The 14,279-nt window shown below is 40.7% G+C and overlaps 1 protein-coding gene across 1 annotated transcript in view; it reads left to right on the top strand.

Moving 5' to 3' along the window:
- Window positions 1-266: 266 nt before the first annotated feature.
- POC1B (POC1 centriolar protein B) overlaps window positions 267-14,279 on the top strand; it is a gene marked incomplete at its 3' end in the record, with an annotated part of 55,639 nt that continues 41,626 nt past the window's right edge. The window contains exons 1-2 of the mRNA XM_084255466.1: window positions 267-427; window positions 5,092-5,271. Coding sequence (XP_084111592.1) covers window positions 282-427; window positions 5,092-5,271 — 326 coding nt within the window. The 5' untranslated portion in view covers window positions 267-281. The remainder of the gene's footprint in view (window positions 428-5,091; window positions 5,272-14,279) is intronic.

A 14,279-nucleotide genomic window follows, 5' to 3' on the forward strand; every position in this document is an offset into this window, starting at 1 on the left:
TGCCGGGTGAGGGTCCCACATGACACGCAGACCTCTCCTGCCGCCCGCTGCTCCCCTCAGCAGTGTACTTCATCAGTATGCCTGCTCTGCTCTCGGCTCTGTCTCTGGTGAATTCTCTCACCCTCCCGCGCTTCTGACTGTACCCAGTGCTTGTATAAATAAATAAATAAATAAAAATATGCTGCACAAGGTAATGAGAAAGACCTGTGTTTGCATTTTAACAAGAAGTGGTTTTGTTCTTCTCTTTCTTGATAGCAACTGCTTCCTGGGATACGTTTCTCATGCTATGGAATTTCAAGCCACCAGCTCGAGCTTTTCGATATGTGGGTCACAAAGATGTTGTCACCAGCGTGCAGTTTTCTCCACTGGGAAACTTACTGGCATCTGCTTCACGAGACAGAACTGTTAGACTCTGGATTCCTGATAAGTAAGAGAAACAAACACCTGTTATGCTCTGGATTTAGGAATGTGAAAGAATATGGCCACGAGGCTGTTCCTCATGCCCTTCTCTGGAGTGCTAACCCCCCAGTTCCCTGCATTGTATTTAGTCGAGACACATGAGGAGGTACTGCCCTAGTCATAAAGTCGAACTTTTTTATGTCAGTTCTTTTCCTCATCTTTAACTCCCGCTTATGTCTTCTATTTGAATACTATTTCTCACCAGGGGAATATGCTCAATATATATTAAGGCTTTTTTGGAGTTGGGGGAAAGAGTGATTATTATTAATCCCTTTATAAACCTGAGGTAATTTTCAGACTATCTCCCCCAGAGAGATACACATCAGCATAAATGACCAAAAATTTGTAGTTTATTAATCTCCTGACACCCATTCATGGGTCTTAGCAGCCTTTTGGCCTCTATGAAAAACCTCTGTGCCAAAACTAACCTTTGATATCTAATTAATGGGCTCCAGTATTTTCTGACCAAAGTGTAAATCATTGCATTTGTGTAAGGTCCTCTCCTATTCTAACAAATACCTCTTTAAGAAGCTTTTTAAATTCTAGCTGATCAACCCTCTATTTTAAGCACAATTTTATTTATTTTTTATTTTTTTAAACAATATTTGCTTTCCCCCACCCCCTCAGGTGTAGTCCCCATAAAATTTCCTTCCCAAGGCACCCGTGCACCATCACCTCAGTCCCGTGCTCCTCTCTCCCTCCCTCTGATCCCTCTCCCTCCTCCTCCCCTGCAGGATGTCTCTGATTTATAATTGTCTGTTTTTGCTTTGTTGTGTTTTGTACTGTTATTTTTTTTATACTGATGTCTAATCACAATTTTTAAAAGTTTTTAAACTCTTAACTACATAGAAGGTATATAGCACATAGAAGCTAACTACATAGAAGCATATATACCTTCAGAGAAGGTATATAGCACAACTCTCCCCACCACAGCCATCCACCAAATTCAAGTTAATCAGTGTTCTGTCAATCTTGTTTCATCTGTTAACCACACCCATCCTTTTATTTTTTGCTAGAATATTTTTAGAATAAATCTATCACATTATATCATTTCCCCCCAAGTACACGAGAGAATAAGAATTTAAGGATTTTCCTTGACTCTGCTGTGACAGGATAGTTTGAGGTGGGTAAATCAATAGCTGAGGTGATTTACTGGGCAAGCTCAGGCAGTCCCACATGAAAGAAAGCCACTTGTTTTCTGCCACCACCCACAGGACACTCTGCTTTGAGAAATCTAAATTCTGATAGTGGTAAAGACAGAGGAGAAGTAGCATGTTGACATCGTGGATGATACAGTAGAGGGGACTATAAGGGGAAAATTGAATTGGGGTCCAAAGGGGAAAGCATTTTCAGAAATCCTTCACTATGGGAACTTAGAACTAGTGGTTTTACTGTCTTGGGCACAACACGGCGTTAGCCTCCCATTACTAATTCAGGGAAATGTCAGTGAATAAACTGTACTAGGGTAGGTGAGCTACAAGCAAACTAACATTAATTTGTATGGGTTAATCTAAGCACAAAATTTAGGCTTATGTAGATATATCTACTTCCTCTCTCTAGATCCTCTCTCAGTGGAGTCAAAGCAATAATGTTTTATGGCAATGGGAAGAAAGCTGGAGTATCCATTATCTATTGCTGAATAAAAATCTGTAAAGCTCAGTAGCTTAGTACAAAACTAACTTTTCACAATTTTGTGGGTTGGCTGTGTGATTCTTCTGCCCCATTTGGTGCTAGCTGTGATGCTTACAGCTCTTTGAAGCTGGCGGTAGAGCTCACAGATCCAGTACCTCCCTCATACATGAGGCCTTGGTGCTGGCTAATGGCTAGGGCATCTGGGGCCTCCAAGAGCCCTCTCTCCAGCAGGATAAGGACTTCCTTATTGCAGAGCAGTTGGGTTCTAGGAGAGTAAAAGCAGAAACTGCTAGACCTTTCAAGGGCTAGGCATGAATCTTGTAGCACGTCACTTCTGTCACATAGTTTTGGTCAAAATAAGTCATAGCACCAACCAAGATTTAAAGAGAGTAAGAATCAGTAATTTCTGCCTCCTGTGGGGAGCAGTGGGGTATGTGTATACAGGGATGAAAGAAATTGTGGGCAAGTATTTGCAGTGAGACACCAAAAGAATAGTAGGCGCAAACGTGGAAGCAAGTGTGGCCAAGAGTTCATCCTAACAGGCAGGTAAGAGAATGTGGGCAGGAAGGGCATTACTTGCATATTTACTATATGTGAGATTCAGAGAGCCTACATTAACACAAGGTAAGAAACTAGAAACCAGTTAAGCAAGACCACAATAAACACAAGACACTCCTATTTTGGTTTCTTATATGCATCCTGTTGAGGCCGGATCCAGTGGTTAATTCAGCCTACAGATGAGAGGAAGTCTTTTAGAAGAAGGCAAATAAGATAATCTGAGGAGTGTAGAACTACAGACCAGGGCAGATTTTGATCATGCTCACTGCCTCTTGGCTTCCTGGTCATAGAAGATGCCAAGTCTTTTCTTTGTTTTTTTTCTAGGCCTTTTACTTGAATTCAGGCCCAAACCACTCTTGACTGCTACAGGTAGAACTTTCCCTTATTTTTTCCCTATATTTTAAAAAATGTTGATGTTGGTTACTCCTGGTATAATATTATGTATCTGGCAATGGAAATTGGTACCAAAGTCATCTTCGCCTTATAGGCTAATGAAGGGTAGGCCCATGTGACTCTAAGGACCTTTCATTATTGATTTTCCCAGTGAAATCTGACCCAATGTACTGAGCTCTTTTTGTATACCAGACATTGTGCTAGATACTCGTCTTATAGAGATGAATTAATCATCATTCCTGTCTTAAAAAACACTTTTTAATAGGAGAGAAACAGGTTTATTTTTAAAAAGTGCTATATAATGTAATAAACAAAATAAACATAGTAGGTAGGGAACAAGTACGTCTGTCTGGGTTGGTCAAGGGAGCTTGGGGGCAGGGAGATAGTGCAGGCTGAAGAAATAGTATGTACAGGGCCTCCCCTGGTGGCGCAGCGGTTGAGCGCTGGCCTGCAAAGCTGCCCGCAGCCCCTGCAGCGCCGGTTCAATTCCTGGCCACCGGCGAGGGTCCCACATAGCGCGCAGACCTCTCCTGCCACCCGCCGCTCCCCTCAGCAGTGTACTTCGTCAGTCTGCCTGCTCTGCTCCCTGCTCTGGCTCTGGTGAATTCTCTCACTCTCCTGCACTTCTGACTGTACCCAGTGCTTGTATAAATAAATAAATGAATCTTTAAAAAAAAAAAAAAGAAAAGAAATAGTAAGTACAGAGGCTGAGGTGCTTTTGGAACAGCGCAATGGTTCTGAGTATGAAGTTCATTGTGGTGGCAGGAGGCCTGGAAACGAGGCTGGGCGTTGTCCTTTTTCTTGGTGGTTAGCCAGTGATATGTTGACATTGGGATTTGCATGCGTGGAATTACACTTCTGCCAAGGTAATGAATACAGTATATAGATGACTGGACAGAGGTAAAAGATTAGAACAGGGAGACCAGGTAAGAGGCTTTCGCAGTAATCTAAGTGAAGGATATTGTGAGTATATCTTACCCTCAGTGAAGCATAACTGGGATAGAGAGAGAAGAGGAATTCAAAAGATATCTAGAAAATTGTAATGATAGGGTTTGTTGACTCCCTGGGTGTGGGAGGAGAGAAAGGAGGAGGTGTTGTGACTTCCAGGCTTTTGCAAATTCTGTTGTCTGATCTCTGTCCAGCAATTACTGTGATTTTTTCCCATAAGGTATCGCCTGTATGTCTTTCTGAATGGAAACATTCATGAGTCTGGATGAAGCATAAAGTGAAAGTGCCATGGCATCTTGGGAGCACTGTTTCCCAAATGTTGTCTTATAACTCCCCTGCTATCGATCCTGTCTTATTCTAACATTTTTTCCCCTTAAATGCTGCACATTTTTTCTACATCTTTTTTTTTTCTGTTCTTATCCAACTTAGCCAAGAAAAATAAGCAACTGAAATTTCAAGGTGTTGAGAACAAAAGTTTGTTGTTATCATTCATTTTTATTTTGCTCATATTAGGATTTGGCCTAGGGGTGAATGTGGCCTTAAATACACACTGGTGGGCTCAGGTGCCACCACCAGGGGTGGAGACATAGGTGGGAATAATAGGACAGTCAGAAGACTATCTAGGCACATTTTATATAGAGGAGAATGACATAGGGGATATCTTCTTCCCAACCCAGACTACCCTCCACATAACTTCCATGTGACTCCACTTTGAAAGCTTGTCTTGGAGCTATTGATTTAAGCAATCCCCGCCTGTCTAGATTGCAGCTCTTTAGACAGTATATTGCTATTTTCAGAGGAAAACAGGAACTTATAGAGACTTGCTCAAAATGCTATTTCCCTAGCTTCTAATTAAAGCAAAAACAGCAAATACAATTCAGGATGGTGACCCCAGGGTCTTTCTTGCTAAACATCAGTTGTGACTTTAAGTAACAAAACCAGTTTGAAGTTGTACCAATGAAGAATAACAGTACAGTTCAGCCTTTTCATACTTTTGTTAGTTTTTCCAAAAGTCAAACCATTTCGTGTTTTCAAAGTCTGTATACTGGCTATATATTGATTACAATTAAATGAACAAGAAATATGTAACTGTATTTCCAGGAAAGGAAAGTTCTCTGAATTTAAGGCTCATACAGCTCCAGTTCGTAGTGTGGACTTTTCAGCTGACGGCCAGTTTCTAGCTACAGCCTCTGAAGACAAATCCATCAAAGTATGGAACATGTATCGCCAACGCTTCTTATACTCCTTGTACCGACATACGCACTGGGTGCGCTGTGCCAGGTAGGTGCAAAAAGGTTCATAATAAGATTTCCATTTTTTTCCTGCTCTACTCCATGTTTGTCTCCCAATTCCCACAAAAGGAGATTGAGGGCAAATTCATCCATTCATTCAGCAAATGTTCATTGTGTGCCAGGGAACACAGTAGTGTTGGGAACACTATAAATAAAACAGTCCACAATTGCTCCCCCCAACCCCACCACCAAGGCTTATGTTTTAGAAATGGGAAACAGATAACAAATAGGGAAACCATATGTTAGGTCAGACAGAGGTTAAGTGTTATGGAGAAAAGTAGAGGTGGATTAGAAGGGGGTGCTGCATTTTCCCCTATAGATTAATTACCTTTTATTTATTTGTTTTCCCCATGCACTGAGGGTTTTTGGTTGTTTTTGTTTTTTTCATCAACAAGTAATTCAGGACCAGCATTATATTTGCTAGACCCTGAGGTGCTAGGTACTAAGATTTAAAGTGCTGTTTTTTCTTTTTTTCAAATGTGTTGATTAAGATAATATGTTTTACATCATTGTATCTGCTTTGGGGTTATAGGTTAGTTTAGTGACTGCCTGACAAAAGGGTGACCTTTGAATCAAGACTTACCAGAGGGCAGGGAGAGAGGCTTGGAGATATTTGGGAAAGAACTGAAGGACTGGCCTGACTAGAGGAAACAAGTGCAGGAACCCATCCCCCACCAAGGAAGCCTGGTGGGTATCTGAAGGGGGTTGGGGGTAGGAAGCTTGTGGGGAGCACAGTGTAGGGAAGGAGTGAGCCAGGCCTAGAGGGATGCTGAAGCCAGGGCAGGATCAGCTCTGACAGATGCCTTTGGAGCATGTTCATCTCTCTGCCTTTTTTTTTTAAAGGTTTATTTTTATTTATGCATACAAGAACTGGGGTATAGGCCAGAGGTGTGGGGGGGTGAGATGATTCACCAGAGTCAGAGTGGGGAGCAGAATAGGTGGATTGACTGAAATCCACTGCTGAGGGGAGCACCGGGCAAGACTGGAGAAGTCTGCTGCACCATGTGGGTCACCTCATTGAACTTGTGCTGCAGTGGCTGAAGATAGCTTCATAGTGCTGCATCTTAACCCCTTGCACCACCAGGGCCATTTTAATGGGATTACTCTGTGGCGTAGAGAATAGCCTGTCAAAATCAGAGAAGTTGGAGGCATGGTTAGAAGGCTGTTGCAGTAGTTCGTGTCCTGCCTGTGGTGCAAACTACAATAAATAGTTGGATTCTACATGGAGTTTGAAGACAACCAGCAGTTTCTGCTGGCACATTGGCGGTGCCAGAGATATAGAGAAACCAAGGATGACTTCATAATCTTTGGCATCAGTCTGTTGGGACTGCTATTGTAGGTGTTACCGACTCTTAGCTAACGGCCTTGGAAGCCTTCCTGTCCCTCAGTCACATTGCTAAAGTGCTTCAAGTGTGCATCTTGCTTCCCTCTCACAACTTTCCTGGGAATGAAAGGCTCTTCTTGATTTTCCTCATTTTCAGGTGAGAAGACTGAGTTTCAGAGTTAGATTCCTCTAGCTGACAGACAGAAACCCAAAGGAATTCTTTTTAATCCCCTCAAGGTGGTTGACTGGCAGATTTATTGCTAACTTTGGAAGGAGAGGCAGAGTGGAAGCTGGGATTCCAGTGCTCTCAGATTTCTCTGGAGGCTCTTTATAGGCTTCCTTCTTTCAAACATCCCGGTACAAAGGTCACTGCTAGCTTTAAGCTGAAGTCCTCACAGTTTTGTTACTAGAGAGGAAAAGTTTCTCCCAGCTCGGTTTGGAAAGTACTGGGGGTGACTGACCCGGGGGCCCTGTGCCCATCCCTTTGTCCAGCACATATGTGGTCTAGGTATTTAAATGAGTAAATATACGTAGAACACATAGAAAAGTGCCTCCTACATAGAAACCACAGGTAAATCTTAGCCATTATCCTTGTCACCTTCATTGGACATCTTATTCTTATTAAATTTTTAAAGATACTACGTAACTTGAATTGATAATTTCTCCCACCTAAGGAAGTGACATGTGTGATGGTCCCAAGAGACAGGTCCAAATTTATTGTATTTATTTATAAAATGATGTTGTAAATAAGAAGAGGAGGCAGAGATCTATCATCTAGTAGACTGGGCCCACAGAACAGATAATTGATGGACTAGGTACTGGGAAGTACTTCATGAGGTGCCAGTGTGGAGCTATTTAGCAAAAAGGTTGATTTTTGTTAACCTTTTTTCAGGGAGCTCAGTATAATCTAAAGCATTGAATATTGGTTTAACTAATCAAGACAAAATTATAGATTGATTAATTGGTAATATTTATTTATACATTGTGTTCTCTATGCCTCTATTTTGTTCCAAAAAGAATTTATAGTGGTTTATAGTAACTGGCATGCCTATGTATACATTTGTCGTTGGAGGGAACGTGGAGACAATTTGATCCAGAACCATGTAACTCCAGTTTGTACAAATTTGGCCTGACATTCAGTTTCCGTTTCCTGCAGTGAAGGTATTACTAGAAAGATGGTGCCTGACATGTTTTCATTTTCTAAAAAAAAAAGGAATCCCATTAAATTGTTCAGATAACAGAAAATTTTGCCTGGAGTACATTCCAGGGAGTATTTATTTTATTGGTTGTCCTTTATCGAATCATCTAAATGGAATATACCTGGATTTTTGTTTTGTTTTGCTTAAAGACAAGACTAATGTAAGACAGAACTTGTGAAAGGTTGAAAGGGGGTGAATATTGTAACATTTTGGGTCTTCCAAATATTACTTTAATAAGCATAGCCCCCACTACCTGCCACAGCTCTCTGCTGGGTGTTAAGTACATAGAGATGAAAGACGCTGTGATATCTCAGGGAGCTTTTATAGTTCAATGGAAAAAATAGACACCAAATAATTATAAGATGATGTGTCAAACTTTTGGGAACACAATACCCAAGATGATAAGGAAGTATGTGAGTGTGGCATTGAACAAGAGTTGTGTGAGGAATACTCAAGTAAGACATTTCAGGCAGAGAACTGAGGGAAAGGAAGGGCAAGAGGAGGTAGCAACCTATTGTCAGACAGAATAGAATAGAATCGTTCCCCCTAGGGGATCGCCAGAAGTAAACACTGTGACCTAAGAGGACAAGACATACTCTGAGAACAATAATTTTTCAGCTGTGACCAGATACAGGAAGTGGGTGGGTGAGTGGGAGGAGTATAGTTGATTACTTTCAGCTTAAAGAGTTAAGAACATGTGACCTGGGAGCACCTGTCTGGGCTTTAGTTGGCAACCTTATAAAATGGGTGTGGAGGAGTACCTTCCTCAGAGAGGAAGTGAAACACGTTGTGAAAATTAAGTAAGTTAATGAATGTTGTGTCAGTTAATGCTTGCTATTAACTACATTCACATTCCAGTCTTTTCTCCTAGGGATTACATTAGAGTCACCTTTAGGTGTGTTCAAAAGTCATCTCACACATTTGGGTATTAGCATTCATTGGCAGCATTTTATGTCTTTAACTATCAGAAGCTAACTTTATATCTAAGTACTTGAGTCTTAAAAAATCTCTGCCTTTTAATTGGAGTGTTTAGTCTGTTTAAATTTATGTAACTTGTCCTGTGATTAGGCTTACAGCTAAAGAAAGGAGAGTGGCAGGCTGTGCTCATTGTTTTTATTTTATTTGCTTATTTATTTTTCTTTTCTTTAGGCTTCAGTATGTGTAATTATTCCATTTTATTTATTTTTTTGGGGGTTTTTGACTTTTTTTTGTTTAAGGGACCTCTCTAGAGGTAATAATATGCATCCTTACCATATCACAGTCCTCTTTTGAGTTAATTTTATGCTATTTTATATGTGTATATAAAATGTTAGAAATTTTAAAAGTTTTTTTTTGTTGTTGTTTTTTTTAAATTTTTTTTTTTTAGAGGCATGTTTTTTATTTATTTATTTATTTATTTGTTTGTTTTTGTTTGTTTATACATGCACTGGGTACAGTCAGAAGCGCGGGAGGGTGAGAGAATTCACCAGAGCCAGAGCAGGGAGCAGAGCAGGCAGAAGGACCGAAGTACACTGCTGAGGGGAGCAGCGGGCGGGCAGGAGAGGTCTGCGCGCCATGTGGGACCCTCCTCCAGTGGCCGGGGAGCAGCCGGGGATCGAACCATCGAACCGGCGCCGCAGAGGCCGCGGGCAGCTTCGCAACCCAGCGCTCAACCGCTGCGCCACCGGGGAGGCCCCAATTTTAAAAGTTTTAATGTAGGAACTTAAAAAATATTTACCTATCTCTTGATAGTTTTACTTCTGCGTGTAGTATAAGCCCACAATATATTAAATAGCCAGTTTCTTTAAAAAAAAAAAAGTCTTTTTTTTTAGTATGTTACATGACTTTATTTTTTTCTGATTGAGGTAACATTGGTTTCCAGCACACACATGAAAGTCTTATCTGTTTATCCCATTTTCACCTTTTCCAGTATTCTTATTCCTTTGTTCAAATTCAGGTTTTCATCTGATACCATTTCCCTTCAACTTAAAAAGCTTCATTTACTGGAACTTCCCTAGTGGCACAGGGGTTAAAGTCTTAGTACTATCAAGCTGTCGCCAGCCACTGCAGCAAGAGTTCAATCCCAGGCCAGGGAGCTGACCCAAATGGCACAGCAGACCTCTCCTGTCTCACCTGCTGCTCCCCTCAGCAGTGTATTTCAGTAAATTCACCTGTTCTCCTCCCCACTCTGTCTCTAGTGAATCCTCTTCCCGCCCCCCCCTCACCGCTGTACCTCTGGCCTGCACTCCAGTTCTTATATGCATAAATAAATAAAATAAATCTTTAAAAATAAAAAGCTTCACTTACTATTTCTTATGGTACAGGTATCCTTGTAATGAATTTTCTGTTTTTTGTTTATCCTTTTCAAGGGGTGTTTTTACTTAGATATAGAATTCCAGTTCAGTGGATGATTTTTCTCTTAGCACTTTAAAGAGGACATCCATTGTCTTATCTGCTACTTTTGCATTTTTTTTTTCTGTGAAGGCAGCTGTCATCTTTATTGTTACTTCTGTGTACTTCTGCTGCTCTAAGATTGTCATAAACTTTTGTTTTTAGCAGTTTGACTATGATGAACCTACTTATGATTTTATATATTTTTTTACAGTTCACTGAACTGTATGGATCTATGGATTAATATTTTCATCATATTTGAAAAAAGCTTATTTTTTCTACCCTAATTTCTTGTCTTTTTCTGGGATTCCAGATTTATAATATTTTACCACTTGATATCAACCTGTAGTTTATGATGCTTTGTCTCTGTTTTCAACCTTTTTTTCTCATTGTGCTTCAGTTTGCATAGTTTCTGTTGGTCTGTCTTCAAGTCCCCTGATGTTTTTTTCCCCCTCAAAGTGCAGTCTACAGTAAGTTTACCTGTTTCTCTGATTAGATTTTCCATTTATTTGCTCATTCTGCCTATTTTTCTCATCTAAATCCTTGACATATTTATAACTGTTTAAAGTCCTTGTCTGCTAATTCCAGTATCTATGCCATATCTTGATAAAATTTTTCTGCTTCTTAATATATCTTTTCATTTTTTTATTGTGTGCTCAAATATTGCTATGTGTTTGAGGGTGTGAATTACTCTATCATCTTCCGAAAAGCGTTGAGTTTTCTTATAATAAGTACAGTTGGGGCCTCCCCGGTGGCGCAGCGGTTGAGCTCTGGGTTGCGAAGCTGCCTGCAGCCTCTGCAGCCGGTTCGATCCCCGGCTGCTCCCCGGCCACCGGAGGAGGGTCCCACATGGTGCGCAGACCTCTCCTGCGGCCAGCTGCTCCCCTCAGCAGTGTCCTTCGGTCCTTCTGCCTGCTCTGCTCCCCCCTCTGGCTCTGGTGAATTCTCTCACCCTCCCGCGCTTCTGACTGTACCCAGTGCATGTATAAACCAAACAAACAAACAAATAATAAATAAATAAATAAGACATGCCTCTAGAAAATTAAAAAAAAAAAAATAATAAGTACAGTTGACCCTTGGGGGTCAGGGCACCAAATATGGTGCATAGTTAACCCTTCATGTTGGTGGGGTCCAAATCTAGGCTAAATTTTAACCAACTGATATCCCCCAAATGTTGAATAGTGAATGCAAAACCCATGGATAGGAAAAAAAAAAATCCCCTATGTACCTCAAGCCCATGTTCAATGGTGAACTGTAATTAACTTTCTTTTTTTTTAAAGAAATTTTTTTATAAAGATTTATTTATACAAGAACTGGGGTACAGGCCAGATGCACAGGAGGGTGAGAGGATTCACCAGAGACAGAGAGGGGAACAGAACAGGCAGACTGACTGAAGTACACTGCTGAAGGGAGCAGCGGGCAAGACAGGAGAGGTCTGCCGTGCCATGTGGGACCCTCGCCAGCCGGGATCGAACTGGAGCTGCAGAGGCTGCGGACAGCTTCCCAACGCTGCACTCAACCGCCTGCGCCACCAGGGGAGGCCCTGTAATTAACTTTCTGTATGCCTAATTAGATTCTGTTGAGTCTTGGATTTAGACTTTTAGGGTGAATCTAAAAAGATCTACTCCTGGATTATATTATTGGTAATCTTTCCAGGGCTTCAGCTGAATGCCTCGAATGTGCAGCAAAGTTTGCTCATAACATGAACATCTCTCAGTACTATTTGACCTCCATAATTTCTGTTGAGCTCCCCGTCTCCCAGTCTTTGTTCTGTGCCAGGCATTATTGCCCTGCACACAAGTGACTTTATAGTTGGCCAAAGAGTCAAGAGATCTCGTAGGCAGATTTTTAGGGATTTTTCTCTTTATAGATCCTTTCTCAGACCCTGTTCTCAGATTTCTATCCCTTAGCAGTTATGAACTCTGATTCTGTTTCCTCTTTTCAGAGACACCACTGGCATCCCCTTGACTCCCATCATCTTGGTGCCATGGTTTGGAAAGTGCTCCCAGTTAGAAATCTGGCTTGGATTTGATGTGTATTCCATTTGTTCTCCATCTCAAGATTCCCAACCCTGTGCTGCTTCTCATGCCTAAAAGAACAGTTTGATATATTTGTCCAGTTGTGTAATGAATTATGATAGGGGAGTAAATCTGATAACCATTATTCCCTTTCTCCACTCCTGGAATTTCTGCCAAAGGAATTTAAACTACTCCGATAAGTCAGCTTCAAAATTTGTATGAATGAGTCACATGGTAGTTACAACCAAGAAAAAAGTGAAAAGGAAAAAACTACAAGAAGGCCTGCCTGGTGGCGCAAGAGGTAAAGCACAGCACTATGAAGCTATCTGCAGCCACTGCAGCACAAATTTGATCCAAGGGCCAGGAGCTACCCACATGGCACAGCAGACCTCTCCTGTCTTGCCACTGCTCCCCTCAGCAGTGTATTTCAGTCAATCTGCTTGTTCTGTTCCCCACACTCACTCTGGTGAATCCTTTCACCCCCCGCATCTCTAGCCTGTACCCCAGCTCTTGTATGCATAAATAAATAAATCTTTAAAAAAAAAAAAGAAAGAAAAAACTATAAGAAGCTTGTTTAGGCAGCTCTAAGAATATAATATAAAGCTGTAGAAATTAAAATATGATGATAATGGTGCAGGATTAAGAAACTAAGTCATGAAAAGTGCAGAAGCAGATCCATATATATTTTATGGTAAGGATGGTATTTTCATTCAATGGGAACATAGATGGACTATTTAAGATAATTTGATTTCTATTTGGGAAAATGTAAAGTGGGATCAGTACTCCCAGAGGAAATGTAAAACTCCTAGAGGGTTTTAATCAGAAAGCTTTGATTTCAGATTCAGGATCACATGTGTTGTTTGTGTAGAATGGGAGATGGCCGGACACATTATGTTTTGAAGAGACACGACCTGAGAATGGATTGGAATATGGAAAAGCAGAGGAGAAAGAAAAGTAAATTATGACTCCTAGGTTTCAGGCTTGAGAATCCACTTACTAAGAAAAAGGAGCATAGGGAAAGGAATGAGTTGGAAAGGGAGATGAGTTCAGATTTGGACCAGTACTCAGCTGGAGTTGTCTCCTGGGTATCCAAGAGGAAACGCCTGTTGTACTTGTGGGTGGAGATCCCAGCAGAAATGTCTGGCCATATAAATGGTGACTGACCCAACAAAATGAGCGTATGATGGCATACTTAAATTTTTTCTAGCTCCCTTTCCTCTGCTTTTGGTCTCTCACTAGTTGCAGGAATAAAGCCAATTAACTGCAGTCAATGGATGGTTTCTCTTCTAATGATGACCAGCACTTTAAAAAAACATAAAAAATCATTTTGCTTGTTGCCTTGAACTTCGCCTTCAGCATGTAAACAAAATTCTAAGCGAATTCTGAGACTGCCATGACTGTAATGTTTCTATGAAAGGTTTAGGTCTGAAAGTGATCCAAATCCTCTTATTATACAAATAGAAAACAGTGGCTAGGGTGGTTGTAAGTTTCACAAGGTTACATGGCTGAGCAGATGCAGAATTGGCTGTAGAATTCAGGACTCTGTACTGACTGGGCAAACTAATTTCACTCTTTTTATGCTTCCTTCTCCTCTGAAGAACTCTTGGCTTCAGAGCACTTCTTACTAATGATTTGTTCCTTAAGGGGCATGGAATAATACCTACTGTGTTTGGTCTTGAAGTTCTGAGGGATGGAAATTTTTTTATAGAATATTTGTTTTTATAAATATTTGTTCTAGTGATAAAAAGTACCCAAAGAAAAATTTTAATTTTTATGAAAGCAATTTAAAACTTCTCATCGTTCATTCACTCCTTTGACTCCTAATGAATAGAATAACTCAGTAACTGTGCATATACACATACAATTTTACTTACAATTTCAGGAACTCTATAGATTCTAAGTTAAAGGACTTCCATATTATAACTTGGGCTACTCTCAAGGATCTATGAAGCTGTTTTCTAGAAAAAAGTTTGAGAGTTTCCTCATTCTCTCAAATGAGCACCAATATGTTTTAAGGGATTGAATAGTAGTTCAATTAACTTCCCAAATGCCTTAGCAGACAGTCTGTGTCTGCTGATCCATTAGT

Source organism: Talpa europaea (genome assembly GCF_964194135.1).
Source record: "Talpa europaea genome assembly, chromosome: 15".
Taxonomy (NCBI): Eukaryota; Metazoa; Chordata; class Mammalia; order Eulipotyphla; family Talpidae; genus Talpa; species Talpa europaea.